Source organism: Gobio gobio (assembly GCF_949357685.1).
Source record: "Gobio gobio genome assembly, chromosome: 21".
In the NCBI taxonomy this organism is placed as follows: Eukaryota; Metazoa; Chordata; class Actinopteri; order Cypriniformes; family Gobionidae; genus Gobio; species Gobio gobio.
Window position 1 is genome coordinate 24,316,011 of NC_137117.1, and position 25,998 is coordinate 24,342,008.

Here is a 25,998-nt window from a genome sequence, read left to right on the forward strand (position 1 = left end):
AATCAGGGGGAAGGGAAGGGAGGAGGGAGAGGGGGAGAAGTTTGGGCAGGGCGATGTCCTACACTCTTTCTATGACATCTTCTCTCCATATTAGTGGGTTGTATTGTTTTATTGCAGGGTGTTGAATCTCAGCTTTTTGTCTTAGCAGTAAAACCAATTCTTAAGGCACTATGAAGAAGGCAAGCTGGTGGAGGCAGTGTGATGCTTTGAGCAATGTTCTGCTGGGAACCTTTGGGTTCTGCCATCCATGTAGATGTTACTTTGACAAGTACCATCAACGGTATTCCCTGGTGGCTGTGTCCTCTTTCAGCAGGATAATGCGCCCTGCCACAAATCAAAGATGGTTCAGGAATGGTTTGAGGAGCACAACAACGAGTTTGATGTGTTGACTTGGCCTCCAAATTCCCCAGATCTCAATCCAATCGAGCATCTGTAGGATGTGCTGAACAAACAAGTCCGATCCATGGAGGCCCCGCCTCGCAACTTACAGGACTCAAAGGATCTGCTGCTAACATCTTGTTGCCAGATACCACAGCACTTGGTCTAGTGGAGTCCATGCCTCAATGGGTAAGGGCTGTTTTGGCAGCAAAAGGGGGACCAACACTATTACTGCCATAATGTTATGCCTGATCGTTGTGTGTGTGTAGCCTATAATTTTTTTTGGTCCATATAATGAAATGTGGTTCATTTTATGAACAAAAAAAAAAACAGTTGAAGCATTATTCAAAATATCATCTTTTATATCAAGAAAGTCATACAGATTTGGAATGACGTGAGGGTGAACTATTCCTTTAGAGAGTGAAATGGACTGTATTTTTCCCTGTCTTCCACCTTTCACATCAGGGTAGTTACTAAAAAAGGGTTTGGGATTGTTGTTGTTCCATCAACAGAGTAATGACATAATTTTTCCTGCAGCTCTAGAGTGATTAGTCACATGACATTTATGGCTCAAAGACAGTTGTGTCCAGAAATAAATGCAAATACCATACCATTGAGATGAATATGAATTCTTAAAGATATCCTACTCCAGGTGTTATAGACCTTGAACTAAATTAGCATATCAATCAATCAATAAATGCTTTATTCAGGACACACACGGTCCAAAAAACACAAACAATAATAAAACACACCAATACAAATACAAATAGAAAAGAAAGAAAAAAACAGACAGATCCCACAATATCACATATTTACAAACGCCAAATTGTTTGTATTAATTGTGTTTTTAATTGTTTGTATGCTGAAAAAATTCACTGTCCATGCACACAATGTCATATTTTTTTTTATTATACTCAATGTGCATTTTGACCATGCACTGACGGGTCATGGTTGTGGCTCTGCAGGAAGTTTTAGGGCTTTACAAATGTCATCGGCAGACAAAACTGTAAAGAATTCCCATATAACAGCTGGGTGTGTGAACCAAGTGAGACACTATGGAATTTGTTACTTGTAAAGTCTGTACTGGCAGGTGGCAAATGTGAGTGTCGAGGTGTGAGATGTGCTGAGAATGTGTGTGATCCCGGGAGGACTGTTAAAGGAGCAGTCTGTCTTATGACTGTAAAACACAGTAGCACTTTTCCCCAGGGGTGTCATTGTGATCACTCTGGATCAGTCTGGATGAGACCAAGGCTTCACTTTTGAGTGGAAAATTATTGAAAATAGCATCATTCAGGCTAGTAAAACGTGACAAGAGATGCAGATACTTATTCAAACGGTACTTTTGTGAGATTAGGAAGGCAGCTGTGGGCTGTTTAACTTGAATGGATCTAATTTTTATGATAGTCACATACACAGACACAGAGAAAGAAAGCTCTGTGTATCCCTTCGTGTACTAGATTGTAGTGTGTTCTGTCAATAATTTACCCATGCGGTATTAATTCCTCATGTTGTTTTAATGGGAAATTCCCCCTGGAGCAAGGCTATAAGGACACCCAATCACTCCAGTTGGAAGTTCTGCAAAACTATCTCCCATGTGGGAGAACATCCTGTGCCAGTAGACATGTTTCTTCACAGTTGTTCAATATCAGAAAATCAATCTTTAATGGGTTGAGGTAAATGAGGAATGTTGTACAGAGCATGGTGAAAATAGCGCTTCGTTTAAAGGGATAGTTCACAAATTACAAAAAAAATGTAATTGTCATTGCAAACCCAAAATATGCCTCCTCACATAGGTCCTTTTTTAAAAAAATATCTCAGTAGGGTGACATTATCAAACTTGAACAGGTTAGTTTATGTTAAATACAGTAAAAACACACTCATGTACATAATACATTTTTAAAAATACTATTATAGTATTTTAAATATTTTGAATTCTTTTTTTTTCATATTTTAGTTTTAATTTCAATTGTATGCCTGTCATTTTTATTAGTTTTTTTATATCTCTATTTAGTTTTGATTAATTTTCATTTCAGTTTTTATTGTAGTCATTTTAGTAACTTAAACATATTTTAATTCAACTACTCATTTTCATTTTTTATTTAAGTTTTTTATGTAATATTTATATTTCAATTATTGAAAAATTGTTTTAATAGTTTTAGTCAACAACAACTGGTCAGAAGTATAATAAACTGATTAACTGGCAAATCATTTTTGTTAAAGAATTAGTTCACTTCAAAATGAAAATCTCCTGATAATTTACTCACCCCCATGCCATCCAAGATGTTCATGTCTTTCTTTCTTCAGGGGAAAATAATTTAAACTTGTATACTTTTTAACCTAAATTGCTCATCTTGCACTGCTCTGCGTTGATTATTGATCGCATTTGGTTACATTACACCACTACTCACTGGCAAAATTAGCTATTGAAAAATTAGCATCGCTAATTTTAGTCAGTTACATCCCAAATCTTCAAACAACATTCCATGGCACATCAATAACATAATCATCTAAACATCAAAAACATGTACAGTGTCCCACAAGAAGAAAATAACAGTTGAGTAAATTTTGGGTGAAGTACGTATTCCTCTAAACTTGGACCCAGTTTTGATGCATTAGCTGAACATGATTTATGTTGTACTTCTACAGTGAACATGTGCAAAATAGTCCCCACGCACTTCTTGTCAGTCCTAATGCGGCGTGATGTTTCGCCCAACAGCCCCATGACTCTCGCTGTCATGCAACTGTCAAGTCACGGATCAGTGAAGTGATGCATTGCTCTCTCTAGTGCTGACATGATGTTTATTTCATGTCACAGGCCAAAGGCCAGAAGGAACCAAGACCCCGAGCCACCAAGGCAACTGATTAGTCTGCAATTTACAAAAAGCATGATTTTTATTTACAAAGGTTCATATTTACAACAACCATCTGTCTGACCTTCAAATGAGCCCTGATCCAGAGCAGGCCTGAGGTTTATTGGATTTGAGTAATTCACATAGACAGTTTTGACAGGAAGGGATGTGAAAAGCTCTGATATTACCTTCTACTGACACTCTAGTTTCCTCAACTTTTTATATTATACTTTAAAAAACGTCTGTGTGTATATAATGTACACCAATCCGGCAAATGGCTATTTTGCTGCCAAAACAGCCCTGACCTGTCGAGGCATGGACTACACTCGACCCCTGAAGATGTGCTGTGGTTTCTGGCACCAATATGTTAGCAGCAGATCCTTTAAGTCCTGTAAGTTGTGAGGTGGGGCCTCCATGGATCCGACTTGTTTGTTCAGCACATCCCACAGATGCTCGATTGGATTGAGATCTGGGGAATTTGGAGGCCATTTCAACAACTCAAACTCGTTGTTGTGCTCCTCAATCCATTCCTGAACCATCTTTGCTTTGTGGCAACTCGCATTATCTGCTGAAAGAGGCCACAGCCACCCGGAAATACCATATCCATGAAAGGGTGTACATGGTCTGCAACAATGCTTAGGTAGGTGGTATGTGTCAAAGTAACATCCACATGGATGGCAGGACCCAAGGTTTCCCAGCAGAACATTGCCCAAAGCATCACACTGCCTCCGTCGGCTTGCCTTCTTCCCATAGTGCATCCTGGTGCCATGTGTTCCCCAGGTAAGCGACGCACATGCACCCGGCCATCCACGTGATGTAAAAGAAAACGTGATTCATCAGACCAGGCCACCTTCTTCCATTGCTCCGTGGTCCAGATGCTCACGTGCCCACTGTTGGCGCTTTAGGTGGTGGACAGGGGTCAGCATGGGCACCCTGACTGGTCTGCGGCTATGCAGCGACATACACAACAAACTGCGATGCACTGTGTATTCTGACACCTTTCTGTCAGAACCGGAATTAACTTCTTGAGCAATTTGAGCTACAGTAGCTCGTCTGTTTGATCGGACCACACAGGCCAGCCTTCGCTCCCCACGTGCATCAATGACCCTTGGCCATGACCCTGTCGGCGGTTCCCCACTGTTCCTTCCTTGGACCACTTTTGATAGATACTGACCACTGCAGACGGGGAACACCCCACAAGAGCTGCAGTTTTGGAGATGCTCTGACCCAGTCGTCTAGCCATCACAATTTGGCCCTTGTCAACAATCCCGGATTTCATACTAATAGTGCCTACTTCCTACAAGCTAAATATTTCTCTTTGGGGATTTTTGGGACACATTATCCATTTCAGCTGATAAATGATATTAATAGTCACAACTGGTTGGATTTTCAATTTGGTTCACACTCTTTTTCTCTTGGATGCACTCAAATGTTAAACGAAAGCATCTACCCATAGTTTTATAAAACAGCAATTTTCACAAGATCTGCCTGGCAGAAGCATGACTCATTTTAGCAATACCGTGTCTGGAGAATATCAGACATAGTAGGCTTTAATTTCCGTGGACAGACAGGGCTTACTATTTTAATCTCAGCTGTGGTAAAAAATAAGTGAAACATTAAGAGCCTAATCTAATTTTACAGCTAAAAAATGAAACCAGGTGAATTTATTGTGATATGTGTTCAAATGAAAGCAGCCATAAACTGGCAGGAGATGCATGAGCCAAATCTTTATCACAGTTTCCATGTCACATAAATCTCTACGTATAGCGCTCCCGGTGTCCATCCGATGGCATCTGCCTCCATGATTTCTGGGATGTGTTTTGCTCTCCATGAAAGATCTATAAATTAGGTATCACTCCTGATAGAACCAATTAAAGTTTGAGGTTTGTGTAATAGGAAGATCTGTGTGATGGGGTCAGTTATTAAGGAGATTGTAAATCTGCAGTGGGCAGCAGGGACAGACAGCAGCTCTTTTATTGCCATCCCACATGGTTAATTGACACAACTGAAACCGCTGGGCTAAAAATAAGCATAACAAACTCAGACTTGAGCTCAGCCAATTGTCACAACTCACATTTATATGATTGTACTGTTTTATAAAAGAAAAAAGAAAATTGCTATGGTATCTTCAATGTTGTTTGGATTATTGAAAATCATATGGTTTTCTGTCTTCCATGGAAAATTTGATTAAATATTCAAATTATATGCAATATAAAAAAGAAATACCAATATTGTGGATTAATTTACAGTGCTTTACATCTTCAAACATGTAATATCTGCAAAGAAATCCTTCGCAATGAGAAGAGAAATTCACATGAGCTGACATCTTTGGTGGTTGTAGGATTAAAGTAATTACAGTGACAGTTCCCTTATAAGGTGGCCTTAGATATGGCTGGTATACTAATGCAGAACATTGAAAATGTCTACTGTTGTTTTATCCTCTTTTCCCTCGTCTCTTATTCTAATTATCGTGTTTTCTGCGGGTATAAAAACACAACTTGGTGTATTATAATAGAAGTCCTAAAAATAAAAATGCTTGTTATTTAAATATCAGCCAGAGTTTAAATCAGTCATCATAATTAATTTTCTCTTCCAAAATGGTTGTTTTAAATGTAGATGTATGCAGAGACCTGAATAAATACTGCCTCCCTATTAGCTATACTGGAGTAAAAAGGCAGAGTATGTCACAATGTTTATTCCAAAAGTGAGGAAATTATGTGCGAGTGTTTGTATTACCCTTCCAAAACCTAGTTATTGTGTCAGTAAATTGGCCAATGTCACCAAAAGAAAATGTGTTTGAAATGAGCCACACTGGTCGAAATGTTTACATGTTTTTTCACCATGGAAATTTGTTATATACAAATTTCATGGTTGTTTTCCACTTTTTAAGTGGCAAAACACTAATGTTCACTGGCCAGCTAATGTTCACAGACTAAAAACACATATTATGACAAATTTTGCATTTGATCATTTGTAGATTTGGTTATATACTTTGATATTTGAGATAAAGATGTATTTTACTTGTACTTGTAAAGAGTGCATTCAGTAGATCAGTAATTTGTACTGTATGGGATATTTGGATTTCTAATCAAGCGCCATATTGAATAATACATAAACATGGTACCGTCGTCTACTCCTGAAAAGATCAGTGCTGGCATGTTTTTGCTAATAGGGGAATGTGGATGTGAAGGTGCACAGCCGCTGTATGTGATTTGTAACACCTTTTGCAGAGAGGTGCGAGTGGTCGATTCAGATCGATAAACACTTCAGACAATCACGCTGTGTCAAATAAAGGATGTGAGTTCAGGAATTTAATAGTGTGTGTGTGCATGCAGTCTGTTGCTAAGCTATGTGAACCATCCTGTGAGACATTCAGGTAGGAGGTGAGCAGATTAGTGTTGTCATGGGGCTGGCTATGGCAGTGGTTTAACATTATGCTTCACTACATCTTGATTTTTCATTTAATATTTTTGTATAGAATATTTGTCCAACTATTTTCCCACTTACAAACAATCACTCAAAAGTTTTCAGTGACTAACCGCATGGAGGCTGCCATGTTGAGATTACATGACTTGATGAATATTACTGATTTTATCTCGGTAAACCTGCTGTTATCGAACACTTTCGCTCGCTGAACAAATGAATCATGGCTGACTGCGAATTGCATATTTCTACAATGACATTGGTAACTGTCAACTTACTTTTGTGTGATGCTGCGTTCGTGGCAATAGGTGTCGGTATAAATACAAGACTATTTGACATTTGACAAGAATATTTCGGCCTGCGCAAACATGACTGTACACTCTAAAAAAATGGTGCTATATAGTACTAAAAGTGGTTCTTTGGCTCGTAAATCATAGGGCAACCGATTTAAGTGCTGTATAGCACCAAATCTTGGTGCTTCTGCGGTCCTTCACCGGTTCTTTGGGATGACTGAGGTGCTATATAACACCGCTAGCTACCATAGAGAACCTGATAAACCCCTGTATATTTCTTCAGGGGTTCTTTGGGGTGGTTAAGGTGCTATATAGTACCACTGCCGTACAAAGAACCTGTTAAGCCCATTTAAAGGTTCTTTACAAGCCAAAGAACCACTGTTGGTTTTGTTTAGCACCATTTTTGTTGAAGAAAAATGGGGGGAAGCTTTGTATAGTTTTCTTGACATTTCTCCAGATGTTTTATTAAAGGGATAGTTCACCCAAAGATGAAAATTAGCCCATAATTTACTCACCCTCAAGTCATCCTAGGTGTATATGACATTCTTCTTTCAGACGAATAAAATCTGAGTTATATTACAAAAATCCAGGCTAATCCAAGCATTAGAATTTGATTAATAGTTGCTCTGTTTTTGAAGTCCATAAAAAATGCATCTGTCCGTCAAATAACATGCTCCACACGGCTCTGGGGTGTTAATAAAGGCCTTCTGAAGCGAATCGATGCGTTTGTGTTAGAAAAATATCCATATTTAAAACTTTATAAAGTAAACTTTTGGCTGACCGCCTTCCCTGTTCAATATATGGAAAAATTGTTGAAAGTTCCTCTGCCGATCGAAAGACTAACGCGACCAGGTAGACTTGTCATGACGTCACGTACGCATCTTGAGTTTCACTTTCAACATTTAACACTTTTCCACAGAAGGCGGTCGGCCGAAAGTTTACTTGATCAATTTTTAAATATTCGCTTCAGAAGGCCTTTATTAACACCCCGGAGCCGCGTGGAGCACGTTATTTGACGGACAGATGCACTTTTTATGGACTTCAAAAACAGAGCAACTATTAATCAAAATCTAATGCCAGGACTTTTGTAATATAACTCAGATTTTATTCGTCTGAAAGAAGAATGTCATATACACCTAGGATGACTTGAGGGTGAGTAAATTATGGGCTAATTTTCATTTTTGGGTGAACTATCCCTTTATGGGCTAAATTCCAAAACCATCGCCTGTCTGTCTGGTGGATTGGAATATGATTCTGTGAATATATAGAATTTTTTTTGTCTTTTGGTTATTATCCTTAAAGAAACCGTGTTTGTGGGGTTCTGAGCTTTCGAATGTTTTGATGATAGGCTCGCAGTTCTCTTCTTATACCTTTGGGTTTAGCTTAAAGTTCTGTATGAGCAGGATACTCCTCAGATCAGTTTCACTGACAAAAAATCTCTCCTCCAAATCTTCTTGGAATCTGTAATGCTCTGGGACTTAAGAATGACAACAATGTGTCATTGCTAAAAACATGGTCCAGATGGTATTACAATGAATTTATGAATATGCGCCTGAAGCTCTACAAGAGGCTGTTTACCTCCCAAAGTCTTAGCGTATGGATTCTGCATTGCTCCCAGCAGTCCTTCAGTTTGAGAACCCCCGGCTTTGTTTGCTGTGGCGCTCCGCCATTCTGAGATCCTGGGAATTAGGGGATTTGAGATTGCAGTGGAGAAGGAGCTATGAAATAGAGCAATCTAAAAATGGCCCGGAAGGGGCATGGAGATTTACTTGCTAGAGCTGATATTTTCCTCTTTGTAGAATCAAGGAGAAAAGCTCCCCCTCTAAAGCCTGGGATGTCATGCAGCATCATGTGCTGTGATTTATACAAGCAGCCAACTGAGGAAGGACCCTAAGGCTGCACCTTGATTTTTACACTTGTCCTCTTCGCTTAACTCCTGGCTAACACTTGTCTCCTCTCAGGACATTTTATCCGCTTTATCAGATTTTCATTCATTTAAATATACACATGTATTATTATTATGTATGTATTTATTATATATCAAAATACAGTTTATATATAAATAGATATTATACAATAAATAAGCCTTTCATAATTGGCAGTTTCGTTGTATTAAGTAAAACACATCAAAGGTTTAGGGTCGATAAGATGTTTTAATGTTTCTCTTATTCTCAATAAGGCTACTGTAAAAACTGTAATATTTTGGAATATTGTTACAATTAAAAATAATTGTTATCCATTTTAATATCATTTAAAATGTAATTTATTCCTGTGATAAAGCTGAATTTTCAGTATCATTACTCCAGTCTGCGATCCTTTCAGCTCAAGAAACATTTCTTATTATTATCAATGTGGACAACAGTTGTTCTACTTAATATTTTTGAGGAAATTACATTTCTTTCTGGATGAATATAAGGTTGAATGCTTCACTATTGATCAAAAGAATGCATCCTTGCTGAATAAAAGTATTAAATCCTTTAAAAAAATGACAGACTCCAAACGTTTTAAATGGTAATGTGTATGTATTGGTACTAGAAATTACAAAGCACTCTTTACTGAGGTGTCGCATTGATTTATTCAGGCCGATTTAATGGATTTTGACTAACGTAGCAAGGCTTTGGTGGTCTCTGAGGCTGTAGTCCCTCTGTGACTATATTTGCATACACCCTCAAGACATAGACCCTATAGGAGACAGTTTTACACTTTGTATTTTTCCGCCAATTCTAACATCAATATTAAATCTAAATGTGTTCACATGGGAACAGGGATCTAGTTCAAAGGCATGATATGACAGTGCCTCTGAGCTGTCCCTAATGGTGGCCACTGATTGTGATGCCAGTTCCTATCAGTGTGGCTCCCATTGTCCTGAAAATATCAGCTGTCAGAGATGCGTGGGTGGAGCAGAGACATTGAGGTCCGCTGAGTTGGGTTAACACACTGTCTTCCTGATTGCCCTTTGTGTGTGGTTAAATTAGGATGTGTTAGTAAAGTGGTCCATTTTGATGCAATTTTACCCTGTAATTAACAGAAGGAGCATGTTAGAGGTTCTTTAATTGGCTTCCTTTCAAGGTTCATGACCCCTCTGATGTTGTTGTTTGTCGCCTCTCGTTTTATGTCCTCACACGTTAATTCTTCATTTCAGGCTGTCCTTTGAGCACACAACAAAGCTTTTTGTTTCTGCTCGGGATTAGATGATGAGAGTTGACAGGGCGCATGTTGCGTCTTATAGCTGGGTTTCTATGGAAACCAGGTTACATTCGAAGACATTTGAAGGGAAAACCCTCGGGCCCCAGTTTGTGCCCTGACTCGGTTTCAAAACAAATCTTAATTGAATTTGTAGGCCTCATGATATTACTCATGTGCTCCAGACATGGCCCAACCCCAGTGAACCCTGTGCCTGAGGAGGAGGGGGGAAATTAACAATCCCCTCCTTTCATGTGTTATCTCATAGGACAACATGTTCTCCTCTCTGCTCCTGCAGCACTGTGCTGAGCGCCAAGAGAGGCTTGTGAGATGGGATACAGGTTCCACAAATGTAAATGCTGTGGATTCATTATGCATCAGAGGTGGAGGTTGTTTTTTTAAGAAAGCTAGAGTAAAGAAAAGCATGACTGCATATCTAATTAGCAGGTGCATGTGCAGTCCGATCCACTGACCTGACACAATGTATTCTCAAAGATTTTGTAATATAGCTTCAAAGATTTAAAAATAGACTAGTGGGTCAGTGCACTATCTGTTATTTTTTAAAATTACATTAAAAGTGTATGCTTAAATGCAATTTAAACGTACAATGACTTGAATACACCTCTTCTATGAGCATGTTTTTAATTTTGGAATTAGAATTAGTTTAGATTAGAAACATGTATAATACAATTAGAAATTAATGCAAAAATAAACAAATAAATAAAATAAACTTTAATTAAAATAATACACATTGTAAAAAACACACACACAAAAAAACAGTTATTTGCCAAAGCATAATTTCCCATTTTCATTTACTTTAAAATGATGTACTAAAATAACTAAAAATTAATAAAAACTATGTAGAATAAACATAAAAATGACAAAAACACAAAAACCTTTTTATTAGTAATACATGTAAAATTATGTATGAATTAAAATGTCATGACATTTGGAAAAAATACTTCAGAAAACAATGTAATATAATAACAATATATATATATATATATATTTTTTTTTTTAAAGCAAAAACTCACATGTAGTAAAGGTACTAGAAAATGTCCTTGACGCTAGCTTAGGTTGTGAGCTTTTTGCCGAATTATCTCACTCATCCACCTGAAACTTTACGCGTCCCTCTGTCTCTGAGAAACATATATGTTGACTGACTGATTGCATTTATGAAGCATTACATGCATGGCTCATTAACTGAGTATTATGATCAGGGCTGTGTAAAATATCATGCTGGTTGGCAACCAGGTCCATGGGGAGTCACAATGTCACACTGTTTGGATTCATTATCCATATCTCAATGGGTGGAAGCTCACTTTGCTTTACTGCTGCATGTCTTCTGTACTGCTGTCTTCATGCTGATTAACAGCCAAATCATCATTAATGTCCAGTATGCATGCCATAAACGGTCACACTGGGTAATAGCCGCATTATTTCGTTTATTTTGGATGTGAAAAGGATCAAATTGGCATTTATCACTATTTCTTTTTCACGTGACTAAAATTATTGTTTAACCCCACCACGAAACTGCCACATCAACTTGGCATTATCAGCCCTGTCCAGCTGTACTGGCAAACCAGACTTAATAGAAATCAAAAGACAACGGACGCAAACCAGTGGGAGCCACATTTTGGAGTCTGGATCATTTCAGTTGACAAAACAGAAGCTGTATGGCAGCCTTTGAATGTGAAAATCCTCTGAACACACAAATCCCTGGACCTAGAAATTTCTTATCCACTCAGGATAAACCCTTCAAATGGACACTTTAGAGAAAGCAGTTTACAGAATTTACAGAAAGCCCCTTGACAGCTTATTCACATGAAATGGGAAACTTCAGCACATATACGGCTTGTAACATAGAAAACTATTAGACTTTAGAGAAGCTACATCAGCACGTTTGATGCACTTGCAAATAATTGTATTTTGTCTTATTTTACAGTAAATATCTAAACATCCTTAAAGCAATATTGTGTTTATGCTTGGGGAAAAACTGTTTTCTCAAGTAAACTTAAATATTGTTGTAAGGATATTTACATATTTTTAAGAAATAAAGATACAATCTGAAGATTCATTTGTATTTGCGATGAGCATCAAATCAGCATATTCAACTGATTTCTGAAGGATCATGTGACAATGAAGACTGGACTGATGACTGCTTAAATTCTACATTTTAATGTTTTTACTGATCAAATAAATGCAGCTTTGGAGGGCATATACAGTTAAACCAAAATTGATTCAGACACCTTCAACATTTTCTCACATTATCACAGTTTATTCGCTACACTCTAAAAAAAAAAAAGGTTCTATATGACACCAAAAATGGTTCTTGGTTCGTAATCATAGAGGAAACTTTTTAAGTGCTTTAATTTTGGTGCTTCAGTGGTTCTTCAGCGGTTCTTCGCTGGTTCTTTGACTAAGGTGCTATATAGCACCACTAACTGAGGTGCTATATAGCTCCGTTACCATATACAGAACATGTTAAGATATGGTGCTGTATAGCACCAAAAGTGGTTCCTCTATGATTATGACGAAGAACCATTTTTGGTGCCATATGGAACCTTTTTTTTAGAGCCACTGTAAAACGTAATAGGTTGACTTTACTTAGAAAAAGTGAGGAAACCGATTGCCTTAAAATTTTCAAGTAAAGCAGCGTATTCTTTTTTTGTCTGCAAAACTTAACAAAATTTGTACAGAAAACTTGTTAATGAAGTATACTTAACTCAAAAGTATTAGTTATGTTAACTTGTTATTAGTGCTCACATTACTAGGAAAATATTAGGAAACCGATTGCCTTAAAATTCTCAAGTAGGCTGACCTTAAAAAAATAAGTGAAGACAAAAAGCAACAACTGAACTCCATTCAACACTTATTTATTACTTATCAATAGTCTACAGGTACTACACTGTAAAAACAATTAAGTAAGCATTACTTAATTGCATTAAGCTTTACTTAAACCGTTTAAGTTTTGTCAACTTAATTCTATCTGGGATCTGAGGAAGTGTACTCCCAGAGTGCATTGTGGCATGAATAAATTAATTGCTTCGTTTTACTATTTTTAGCTTTATTTTACTATTTGTCTTTTGTCAGTATAACCCGAATAATGACAGCAAGTAAAATAGTAAAGGTCGCATTAATAATAAAAATAAAAATAAATAAATAAATAAAAATCCTTGTTACCATTGTTGTGTTTTGCATGCTGAATGTTGAAGTCTGTGTGTGACACACTCAAGCATGGTCAAATGATATTGTGACAAATATAGAGGGATTATATTAACTCAATTAAAAGGTTGTGCCATAAATATTAGCAAAAATAATGTTAAAAGATCATTATTTGACATTAAATATAGTTATGTTGTATATCATCAATGGACAAATGTGTTATATATATATATTACTTCCCTTCTTTTGAAATCATACAACTATGATTTCTTGTTGCATTGCTGCATTAATAGGAAGTTAATTACTATAATATGAATGAAGTTCCAAGTGTCCAACCAAAGGGAACACTAATCACAATTATGGTGAGAGGAAGTGGAGGAAATGAGTGATAAGTCTATACAAAATTGCACCACCTCAAAAACACTTTGCCCGCCCGCCTGCCCGTCCGCCTGCTTGTTTTTTTGCTTTGGCAAAATGGTACTCAAACCAGTCAAGTAATTTTTACTTGAGTTTTCTAAGTAACGAAGGCATAGCATGCAAATAGTTCCGATTACTTAATTGTTTTAAGTAAGTTCAACAAATTATTGGACAGTAAGTAAAGTTTACTAAAAAAGTCTTAGTAAGAACAACTGTTGGATTTTACAGTGAAAATGGTAATACAATATGACAAGAACTCAGAGTTAAACTGTGTCAGAACAAATTCGTCTTGATAATGTCAGATAACTTTGTTAGAAAGGTATGTAAAGGATTACAATCACCCAATCAGCTGTTACATTTAAGTATACACAATTAGATAATACCAACTTAGGTCAACCAATGACCAAGCAATGCTTAATTGTGTTCAGTCTGTGGTGTAAAAGGTCGCTTTAGCAATGAAAGAAAAAACACTTAAGCAAAACATGCTCAGGTCAAAGTGTCTGAATAATATTGGTCCCAAATTTTTAGCAATTTTACTGGAAGTCCACTGTGTGAAGAATTTTTGGGTATAATATGTCACAGTTTACTTTATTTTGCTATCCTCACTTACATAAATTAACTATAGTGCCCTGTAGTAAAAAAAAAAAATCTGGTGTCTGACTCATTTTTGGTTTGACTATAAGAGACTTTTAGAAACAAAAACAAAAAAAAAGAATTATTATTGCAAGCTTATGACTGTATATTATAAAGTACTTTTAAAAATATTATTTGAATTAGAAGTTTTTTGTTCCCAAAGTCTAGATTGATTTCTCCTGCTCTGACCTTGAGTCTTCTTTACTTTGCATTGTGTGCTTACAGTAGTCACGTAATGACAAATGACTTGGAAAGGAATGAGGAACTGAATGAAGAACAAAAGTTCTAAAAGACACTAAATTAGACGTGGCCTCAAGCCCTTTGAACTGTCAGTAGAGATTTATATTCCATTTGAGCAAGGACACATTGTACGTTCCAGGAAGCCCAGGGAGATCTCAGCATGCGTTATTTCAAATAAATCAAACCGGTCGAAGCAGTGGGTGGAGAGCGTTCATACAACTGTTGGGAGGAAAAAAAACGTAATCAGTGTTTCTCACTGTAAAAACACATCTCGGACGGAAAATAAAAATGAATTCAGCCGCTTCAATAGTATTGTTCTAAATCCTATATAGAACCTAAATTCCTATAGAGCCCCCACACAAAATGACAGCTCTCCCTTTTCTTTTTACATTAATGTTTACATGGTGCTTGTCAGCAGTCTCGGAGCTTCTCCAGTCCATTTGTTCTATTGCAAGCAAATTCTCTGTAATCGTGAAGAAATGAGTTTGAGCTTGCTTTCCGCCTACATGCGCAAGAGCCATTGATGGGTGGAAAGCGTCGCAGTGAGAGCGCTTGATATTGCTGCCGCATCTTCCGCTAGCATTGTTCCCTTGGAAATAGATTATAGGCCTGTATCTGCGATAACTTTAATTACATTTCATCATTTCTGCACTGTGTGTTTGTGAGTGTGTGTGTGTTGTATCACATTCAGGGCCTCAGACAGTGTTTGATTCACACAGGCTTAAGTAAATAAACCTATGGATCTTTAGATACATAAATACAAGTCGTTGCTCATTTGAACCTACTTGAAACTAATGCACTTCTCTTTCTGTCTGTCTCACTGTTTTGACCATCTGTTTGTCCATATTGTGCGGCCCATCACTTCCGCCCGGCTGTAGACATCGCTGTTGGCCTCCCCATCGGTGTGATAATAGCGTGTGGCTTGGCGCTGCTGTTGCTCTCCTCATTCGTCTCCTGGAGGCTGTGCTGGGTTCCTTGGAGGAACAAAGCCCTCTCGTCAAGTTCTGCGGCCCTCGCCGCTGACGACTGCCCCTCACTTCATTTACCATCTCTTCTGCCCAGTCCTCAGCCATCCGAGGTCGCCATGGCGACTGAAAAGGAAAAGTATTCTATGGCCTCGATGGGCTTCCTGGAGGCAGCTGTTAAAATAAGCCGAACATCTCCCGACATCCCCGCCGAGGTGCAGCTCTCCATGACGGAGCACTTTTTGCGGCGTACACAGCGCATGCAAAGACAGACCACAGAGCCTGCGTCATCCACCAGGTAACAGAGCCAAAAAGCACCAACACACACTTACACAACCGTTCAGAAGTTTGGGGTTGGTAAGATAATGTTTTCCTAAAAGACGACTGCATTTATTTGATCACAATAGAGTAAAAGCAGTAATCTTGTGAATATTTAATAAAAAAGTTACATTTTCAGCAGCCATTCATTCTTCAGTGTCACATGGTCCTTCAGAAATAATTTATGATGCTGATTTGCTGCTCAAGAAACATTTCTTATTAAAAAGCTTACTTACCTCAAACGTTTGAACAGTATATGAAGGGTAAGATGACGTTAAATAATCAAAATTGTTGTCATTGTATAATTGTGATTCATGTTGTGCGATTAAAGTGTGAATGTTGATGTCCAATATTAAAGGTTTTTTATATCTATTTGGTAATAGGGTCTTAGAAACTATTATCACAATAATATTTTTGCAATTGTATTTTAATCATGTTTATAATACATTTTTATTTTTATTTTCAATGTTATTTAATAATTTACATTATTGATACTTTTAAAAAAAAACTGATGTATTCTATATATTCTGCAATCATTTTATGGAATAAGTTTAAAATGCGAGCTTCTAAAGGTCACCCCTTTCATGACTTTCAGTGTTCAAAATGACCAAGTGTTTCCATTTATATCCTTTAATAATATACGGGATGATGCATCATCATACTTTACATGCTAAAGTCATCTCTTAATATGTTAAAATGTAGCTTTAAATGCACGCTGTTCTTAAGGGATGCCCATCTTTTATCATCTTTTATGTCTGCAACCATTTACTCACACCCAGTGCTGCATAGACATTTACACATTTCCTTCGACACATGCAGACCTGAAGGAAATGCAGACTATGAGTCAGACCACCATCCCTGTATTATTAGATCTGTGTACTTTCCTCTATTTCCAAGGTGGTTATTCCAGTATGGCTCAAAAGGCATCAATCACAATCCCCCATAAGAGAATCTCCAAAAGACATTACAGAGATGAATATTACTGACACCAACAAGAGAAATGTAATCTTCTCAGAAACGTCATATATATTTGAAAAGTATATTGCTGGTGATGCATAATTATTTATAGGACTGAAGTCTTTCATCTGTTCAATGTCACCTCAGGGCAAGTTTTTAATATTTAGCTGCTCCATTATCACTGGAACCCAGAGAAGTGTTTACTTGATTTATTTGGGGTTGTTCCAGGGACCTTAATTACGGCACGGAAGTTGTCCACTCAAAATTAATTATCTCTCATGTACTATTTGCACATTAAAGAGTAAAATTTAATTTAGCTTCAGTATTTGGCTGTTCTTGAAGATTTTCCACTGCATGCTTTTTTACAGAGCATTGCTCGAAATCAACTTGACAGGGAAATATGGGGTTTTATTAATATTAAATAGTATGCAGTTGAACTAACTACACCAGAATTCATTTTAACACCCGGCCTCCTCTTGAGACCAGCTGTTACATAATGAATGAAACAAGTGCTTTCACATCATTGAGGTTTGTCTTCTATAGAATTGTGTGGCAAATCTCAAGTGTATATAACAATATTATACTAGTTTAATGTAGTCTATATATTAATATTACATTCAGATTTTATTTCTCATGTCTTTTTAAATAATTTGTATCAATCTCAGACAGGTTTAACTAGTTTGCCAGGTCGCCTTAGCTAAATGGAAAACCTACTTAAGGAGGTTGTTTCATCACATTATATTAAGCAGGTCACAGTTTCAATATATGGGGGAAGAAAGATCTGCTGGGGTCTCTCAAGAACCTCTCAATGCAGGCTGGCAGTTGCATAAAGTTGCATTTCTGCCACTAAATATATATATTTTTTTAACTTAGAAGATATCTTCGGGTTCTTTAGAGATATCTCAATTCAAGTCAAGTCCCCATAATTTAGCGCTTTATACAATACCGATTGTTTCAAAGCAGCTTTACAGTGATAACAGGAAAATACTGCAAGGAGAAAACAGTGATGTCATTCAGCTCAGTTCAATGATCATATAGTCAATGTGGGCATATCAGTAATAGCCATAGGCGTCGATTTCGGGGGGGACGGGGGGACGCGTACCCACCAGATTTCATCATGAGTCCTTTTGTACCCACCACTTTTTTTTTTTTTTTTTTTTACACCTCGAGTTCAATTTTACGGTGAAGCATTGCTGCCACACACATATATTTTCCACTCAATTGTGTCGTAAAAACGATATCTTATGTCGTTTTAACGACATCTTTTGTCGTAAAAACGTTTGAAAAGCAGAAGCAAGCTCCGTAAAATAGGCTCTTCCGCTGCCTGTAGCGTTGGCAGTGCCCTTAGCACGAAATTGTTGTAATGTATTGATGTAGCCTACAGTTCTTAACAGCCATGGGTAGCAGGTGCCATGGACCGCTCATGATTATGACGGACCCCGGTGCAGCCACAAATATCATAACTATCTATTGGCTAGGCCTACTGTAATTAAGACATTCTGAAATGTATTAAAAAGAAAGACGCTTTCAGCCTTACTCAAAGTAGAGCCCTACATTTCTGCCCGACTTTTTTACGCCCCTAGGGCCGGGCTTCGGGCCAATTTTCCAGTCATAGCCTACCTCAGACGCGGGCCGGGCTTCGGGCCTTTTTAGGCTATAGGACGGCGCTATGCAACACGCATCGCCGCAAATGAGTAAAGCAAGCCAACACGCAAACTGCCACAAGTGAAACTGAAAATAAGCTGAGTCTAGATGCTCAAAAGTACAACCATCTTCATTAAAACTAATGAGACTAAAGGCTCTTACCAGTGCTCAGGTCGCTCGTTCTCATAATGCAGTCTTTGATGTTGAAATGAGCTGATGAATAAAATGCTCATATCTGTTGTTTTCGTTGACATGAACTCCGTTAAATGTGCATATAGCACGGGAATTGAAGATCTGATTTATATTAATTTCGCGGATAGGTGTAGCCTAAGGTAAGACAACCAGCATGTTTTTTAAATTATTTGTTTAGATTGTGTAGCCCGTTTCGTTTGCGCGCGCCGTTGCGATCTGCCTGCCTCATCTTGTCAAAAATGCCTTTTTGCTGTGATGGTGGTGATAGTAGGCTAAACGTTTAAACAATGTTTTAAGTGTTTTATATGGATTTTATAAGCAAGACAAGTCAAGTGTTGATTTCAGAGGCTAAAGTGTTGGGTCAACTCACTATCGGCCGCTGGCCGCCACTTTAAAAAGCAAAAACTTTAGTTTAACAAGCAAAAAAATGCTTCAAACATTTTTCTAAATTAACTTAATAAAGAAACTAAACGAAATATAGCCTAACTACTTTGACAAGTGTTGATTTGAGAGGCTAAAGTGTTGGGTTAACTCACTGTCGGCCGCTGGCCGCTTGGTCGTCACTTTAAAAAGCAAAAACTTTAGTTTAACAAGCAAAGAAATGCTTCAAACATTTTTCTAAATTAACTTAATAAAGAAACAAAACGAAATATAACTACTTTGACATTAAAAACAAAACTGAACTATTTTAATGGCTGCAACTAATGTGTAATAGGGAGGATAAAAAAAAACACGGGTTCCAGTGGGACTCTGATAAAGTGGTAAAAATTTTTTTTGCAAAAATGAAAAATATTAAAGAATTCACAGGGCGCTTTCGTCGGCATGAGTAAGATAGGCTAGAGGACCCGAAATATGTCTCTCAGCTGACATTTTTATTTATTTACATTAGTAAGCTAAAGGACATAGTCTTTCAAAACATGACCAGCGCTAAAGAGAAAAAAAAATGCATCATGTACCCAGCACTTCTGAAAACGCACTTCTGAATGCGTCTCTGTCCCCAGCACATTTCAAGCCAAACTGACGCCCATGGTAATAGCTATAGTTGAATATTTACACCTGGCACAATGCAAATCCAGTTGTGACGCAAGAGTTTTTTGCTAGTTTCAGCCCGATGCAGGTATCATTTTCACGTCCAGTGCTACATTGTTTAAATAGCAAATGCACTCACGCCCATCTGTTTGCCCATGGCCGTGTTAGTCTGAAAACTAGGTGTGTTCAGGCACATTGTTGGCATGTTTGTCACATGCCTGTCCTGTCTTGTGCTGCACATGGGTGTTTTGTTATTTTGGGCCATGTGCTCGTTGTTGTCGGATCCCTCCCCCTTGTTATCTGATTAGTGTTTGATTTCACCCACCTGTTCCCTCCTGATTATTTTCCCCTTATAAGTCCCCTTGTGTTTGTAGTCTGTGTCGGTACGTTGTCTAATGTCTTCTGTTCCCATTCAGTCGGTCACGTTCGGTCACAAGACTGTTTTCACAGCAACAAATTTCTGTTGGTCTGGTTTGGGCGTTTTCCTGTATTGAGTACAGGCACGGGCTGCACTACAATCCCGTGCGCTGTCGCGTTTCCCCCTGAGTGCTTCAGCACAGAGCGTTTCCTCACAAAAGAGTATACGGGTGACGCTGCGTCTTTTTCAAGATGTCATTCCACCCGTGCGTTTCTGGATGCGGTCGTTCCCTGGCGCCTACTGACGGTCACAATCGCTGTCTCACGTGTTTGGGCAAACAGCACGCTGAGGCGGCGTTTGTGGATGACTCATGTTCCCACTGCGGGAACATGACCATCGCTGAACTAAGATCGAGACTCTCCTACCTCCGGGCTGGGGGAGTCCCCTTACCCATCCCACGAACCAGGTCTACCCCTAACCCGGGTGGACCTGCTTCTTTGGATGGCCAGGGTGATCTGAGGATCACGTTTAGGGCAAACCCGCCGAGTGAAACTCCGCAGGCCCCTATTCCCTCGGTTCCGCAGCCGGTAGAGCTCCCGAGAGAGACCGCTGGACCCTCCCACGGGAGACCAGTGGTGTCTTTCGGAGCTCCGGTAGACGAGCAGATGTCGATTGCTGCATCGGAGGGGGAGTTTCAGTCCTCGGAGGATGAAGGGTCAGCTGTACTGCCTCCCTCTGGGAGAGCGGCAACGGCTGCCCCGGACCCCGAGATGACTGCTATGCTTGCCCGGGCCGCCGAAAGGGTTGGGCTCGTGTGGAACCCTCCACCGTGTCCCGAACCCTCTAGGTTGGATGATTGGTTCCTCGGGGCGGCTCGCGCTGGTTCTCAGCGTCCCGCCCCGACACCTTTCTTCCCGGAGGTGCATGAGGAGCTCACGAGGTCGTGGACGGCACCTTTTTCTGCCAGAAACCGACCGAGTGACTCCTCCCCCCTCACTACCCTCGACGGCGGGCCAGCCAAGGGTTACGTGGGGATCCCGCCAGTGGAGCGCGCCGTCGCGATGCAACTGTGTCCGGTGACCGCCTCTAACTGGCGCGGTGACCCACGTCTCCCGTCCCGGGCCTGTAAGTTCTCTTCCGGTCTGACCGGCAAGGCTTACAAGGCCTGCGGACAGGCTGCATGGCATGGCATGGCGCTGCTTCAGGTCCACCAGGCCCAGGCGCTCCTTGACATGCACGAGGGTAGGCCTGACCCAGAGCTCCTCCGGGAGCTCCGGACGGCGACGGACCTCACCCTCCGGGCGACGAAAGTCACCGCCCGTTCCATTGGTCAAGCGATGTCCACACTTGTGGTCCAGGAGCGGCATCTCTGGCTTAACCTGGCTGATATGAGGGAGACCGATAAATATCGGTTCCTGGACTCCCCCATCTCGTCAGCTGGGTTATTCGGCGACGCGGTCGAGAGCTTTGCCCAGCAGTTCTCGGCCGCCCAGAAGCAGACGGAGGCGATCAAGCACATCCTGCCCCGGCGGCCCGCTGCTGCCCCTACACCGCCGCCGGCGGCAGCGCCTCCGGCTACTCGTCGCCGAGGACGTCCACCCGCCGCCGCCAAAGCCCCGCAGCAGCCTAACACCGGCCGTCGGCGTGGGGCCGGCCGTGGGAAGGACGTCCAGCCCGCTCAGGCCGCTGCCAAGCCAGGTGGCAAGCGCCGTCGCAAGCGACCCTGAGACGGGCCGCCCAGAGATGGAGGAAACTGCTCTGAGGGAGATGGCTGTAGCACCACTCCCTCCCCCGGAGGAGGGCCGGGGGAGAATCTTTTGTTTTTCTGTTCCGCCGCTGGCCCCAGTGCCAGCGGCACCAAAAACTTCAATAAAAGAGCAGTTTCCAATATCTCTGGGTGCCAAGAGAGCACGCTTGGCGGTGGTCGACGCTCCCATGCCTCGCCACCCTCAAGTACCTCTCCCTTCGCCAGCAGGGGACGCCGGCTGTCGGGACGCACACAAGCGGCCTCCCCACACTCGCATGTCCCCTCCGCGGATGCAGGTAAGTGTTGCACAGCACACTCAGATCCCGCTTCGGGCCGCTCCCATGCCGTCCGAGCCGGATCCCTGCGTTCCGCCTCGCTGCCCCGCTGCGGGTACGTCTGTAGTGCCGTTGATCCCCCTTGCGCGGAGTCTGGGAGCCTGGCTAGCGCTTCCCAGCCCGTCTCGGTGGCTCCTCCGTACCATCAGACTCGGCTATGCGATTCAGTTCGCCCGGCGTCCCCCCAAGTTCACTTCACGACTTCACCCCGTGCTCAGGACGGAGATCGCTGTCCTATTGGCGAAGGACGCGATAGAGCCGGTCCCTCAAGCTACAATGGGTACTTCATTGTACCCAAGAAAGGCGGCGGGTTACGACCGATCTTGGACCTGCGATTCCTGAACCGGTCCCTTCACAGGCTGCCGTTCACGATGTTAACGCAGAAACGCATCTTCAGGTGCATCCGTCCCCGAGATTGGTTTGCAGCGATCGACCTGAAGGACGCGTATTTTCATGTCTCGATTCTCCCTCGACACCGGCCCTTTCTGCGCTTCGCGTTCGAGGGACGGGCATATTAGTACCGCGTCTTACCCTTCGGCCTGTCCCTGTCGCCCCACGTCTTTACGAAGGTTGCGGAGGCGGCCATTGTTCCCATGAGAGAGCATGGCGTTCGCATCCTCAACTACCTCGACGACTGGCTGATTCTTGCCCAGTCGCGAGAGCAGTTGTGCGAACACAGGGACAAGGTGCTCAGTCACCTCAGCCAGTTGGGACTTCGGGTCAACTGGGAGAAGAGCAAACTCTGTCCCACACAGAGGATCTCTTTTCTCGGTATGGAGATAGACTCGGTCGCCATGACAGCGCGCCTCACCGAGGAGCGCGTCCAGTCAGTGTTGAACTGCTTGAATTCGTTCAAAGGCAGGACAGCGGTACCACTGAAACATTTTCAGAGACTCCTGGGGCATATGGCATCCGCAGCCGCAGTAACGCCGCTCGGATTGCGGATTGCTTCATATGACGGATTGCTTCATATGAGACCGCTTCAACGCTGGCTACACGATCGAGTCCCGAGATGGGCGTGGCACAGCGGTTCCCTCCGTGTCCAAGTGACTCCGAGATGCCGCCAAACCTTCGGCCCGTGGTCGGACCCTTTGTTTCTCCGGGCGGGAGTTCCCCTAGAGCAAGTGTCCAGGCACTCCGTTGTCTCCACGGATGCCTCATCCACGGGTTGGGGTGCCACGTAAAACGGGCTTGCAGTTTCGGGTCTGTGGACGGGGCCTCAACTGCAATGGCATATCAATTGCCTTGAGTTGTTAGCAGTTCGTCTTGCACTCAGCCGCTTCAAAGTGCCGCTCAGAGGCAAGCACGTTCTGGTCCGGACGGACAACACTGCGGCCGTAGCGTACATCAACAAACAAGGTGGTCTACGCTCCCGTCGCATGTCGCAACTCGCCCGACCTCCTGACTCAGAGACGGGGCACCCTATGGCACCCGCGTCCAGACCTCTGGAAACTCCATGTCTGGTCCCTGGACGGGACGCGGAGGTTCTAGGTGACCTGCCACAAACGGTAGTTGACACCATCACTTCCGCTAGAGCCCCCTCTACGAGGCGCCTCTATGCGTTGAAGTGGAACCTGTTCGTCGACTGGTGCTCTTCTCGCCGAGAAGACCCCCGAAGATGTACGATCGCATCTGTGCTTACCTTTCTACAGGATGGATTGGAGCGAAGGCTGTCTCCCTCCACCCTCAAAGTCTATGTTGCCGCTATCGCCGCTAATCATGAGCTAGTAGATGGAAAATCTCTAGGTAAGCACGATCTGATCGTCAGGTTCCTTAGGGGAGCGAGGAGATTAAATCCGCCTCGTCCTCCCTCTGTACCCTCTTCAGACTTAGCTCTGGTGCTTACTGCACTACAGAGAGAACCCTTTGAGCCTCTGCAGTCAGCTGAGTTGAAAATCCTGTCACTAAAGACTATACTCCTGATTGCGTTGGCCTCCATCAAGAGGGTAGGGGACCTGCAGGCATTTTCGGTCGACGAATCGTGCCTGGAATTCGGGCCCGGTAACTCTCATGTGATCATGAGACCCCGGCCTGGATACGTGCCCAAGGTTCCCACTACTCCCTTCCGGAGTACGCCTGCAAGCGCTGCCTTCGGAGGAGGCAGACACAGCCCTAGCTTTTCTCTGTCCCGTCCGTGCTCTCCGGACTTACGTGGACAGAACGCAAAGCTTCAGGACCTCAGAGCAGCTCTTCGTCTGTTACGGAGGACAGCAGAAGGGAAAGGCTGTCTCCAAGCAGAGGATGGCCCACTGGATAGTGGATGCCATCGTCTTGGCTTATCAGTCCCAAGACGTGCCCTGCCCGCTCGGGTTAAGAGCCCACTCCACTAGGGGTGTTGCCTCTTCCTGGGCGCTGGCTCGTGGCGCCTCGCTGACAGATATTTGTAGAGCTGCGGGCTGGGCGACACCTAACACGTTCGCTAGATTCTATAGCCTCCGTGTAGAGCCGGTATCTTCCTGTGTACTCACTTCCCATAGTCAGTAACACCGAAATGCCTGTTCTAGTGTCGGCTTGCTGCGCCATTCCCTCCCCTATGGTAGACGGATGCGTGCGCTTATTCTGCTCCAGTCGAGCTCCCCGAACGGCGAACCCTGTTGAGTCCTCCGCAACCCGCGGCAGTCGGACGTGGCGGAGCGTTCGACGCCAGGTCTAACACTCGTATGCATTGGTGGAACTTGTGTTAGGCTGGGTTCCATATGTAGTGACCCCCACGGCGGTCCCATATGTGTATTCTTCCACGGTACGGCTCCCTACGGCGAGCCCGTGTCTTTCCCTCAGCAGAGTGTCCTCTGCCGTTCCAGGTACGTGTTGTTCCCCCTCCACTAATTGGCCGGGGCCACCCCTGGGACTTCCGTATGTTGTGCTGCCCACGGTCAGCCCATACGTGTATTCTCCACATGTTAACTCCCTCTGGGCATGATGTGGCTTCCGCAGCTGCCTTCACAGGCACGCTTTCCCAGCGTTATCCAATACAGTCAGCTGAATGGGTCTTGCGTAACAGCAGCTTTGACTCTCCCTGCGTGAATTCCCGCCCGCATCAGATCGGGGTCTGAAGGGCTCATCGCTGGGCGCTGGAAGTGGTAGTAACTATGGCGTTTTCCATAAGGGATCCCAATTCGTCGGTACGTCCGACGTACGTCGAACGTGACCGACTGAATGGGAACGTCTCGGTTACGTATGGTAACCCTCGTTCCTTGAAGGAGGGAACGGAGACGTACGTCCCGTCGCCACAGTTGCTGTACCATCACTGCAGGTTGAGCCACTACATTTGGCTCCTCAGTGAAAAACAGCGTGTATTCGCTCTCGCTTCCTGTTTATACCCGCAGTGCGGGGCGGAGCGCGAGATGCAAATCTCGCACGCCAATTGTTCATTGGCCGGTTCTAGATAGCTCGAACCTGATAGGGGCTCCCAGAAGTGATCCCAATTCGTCGGTACGTCCGACGTACGTCTCCGTTCCCTCCTTCAGGGAACGAGGGTTACCATACGTAACCGAGACGTTTTCCCGTGATCTCGTTTGGTATGTTTTCTGTTTGGTGTATTTCTAGTTTTATGTTTTCCCCCTTGTGGGTTTTGTTTTGTTATTATGTTTAGTTTTGTAATAAAATAATTCTTCTCCTGCATATGAGTCTTCACCTTAGTTTTCCTTGATTTTGACGTAACTGTTATTTTGACAACCTGGTCTCACAGAATTCCGTGAAATGAACACGGGCCCCTTAACTCAAAATCCGTGGCAGTTTCACGGAATCGCCAAAAATTCCGTGATGGGTCCATGGCGAGTCAATGACAGTAAAAAGTAGACATGATTTTATGAATATTTATAGGCTACTTTTTTTTATTTTGGAGCAACTAACTGCACTCCTACCCTAAACCT

At 42.2% G+C, this 25,998-nt stretch overlaps 1 protein-coding gene across 3 annotated transcripts in view; it reads left to right on the forward strand.

Annotated features, from left to right (window-relative positions):
• syt6a (synaptotagmin VIa) overlaps positions 1–25,998 on the forward strand; it is an 82,117-nt gene that overhangs the window by 25,875 nt on the left and 30,244 nt on the right. For all 3 annotated transcript variants that reach the window (XM_079801818.1, XM_079801819.1, XM_079801820.1), the window contains one exon: positions 15,460–15,844. In XM_079801818.1, the coding sequence (XP_079657944.1) occupies positions 15,460–15,844 (385 nt within the window). The remainder of the gene's footprint in view (positions 1–15,459; positions 15,845–25,998) is intronic.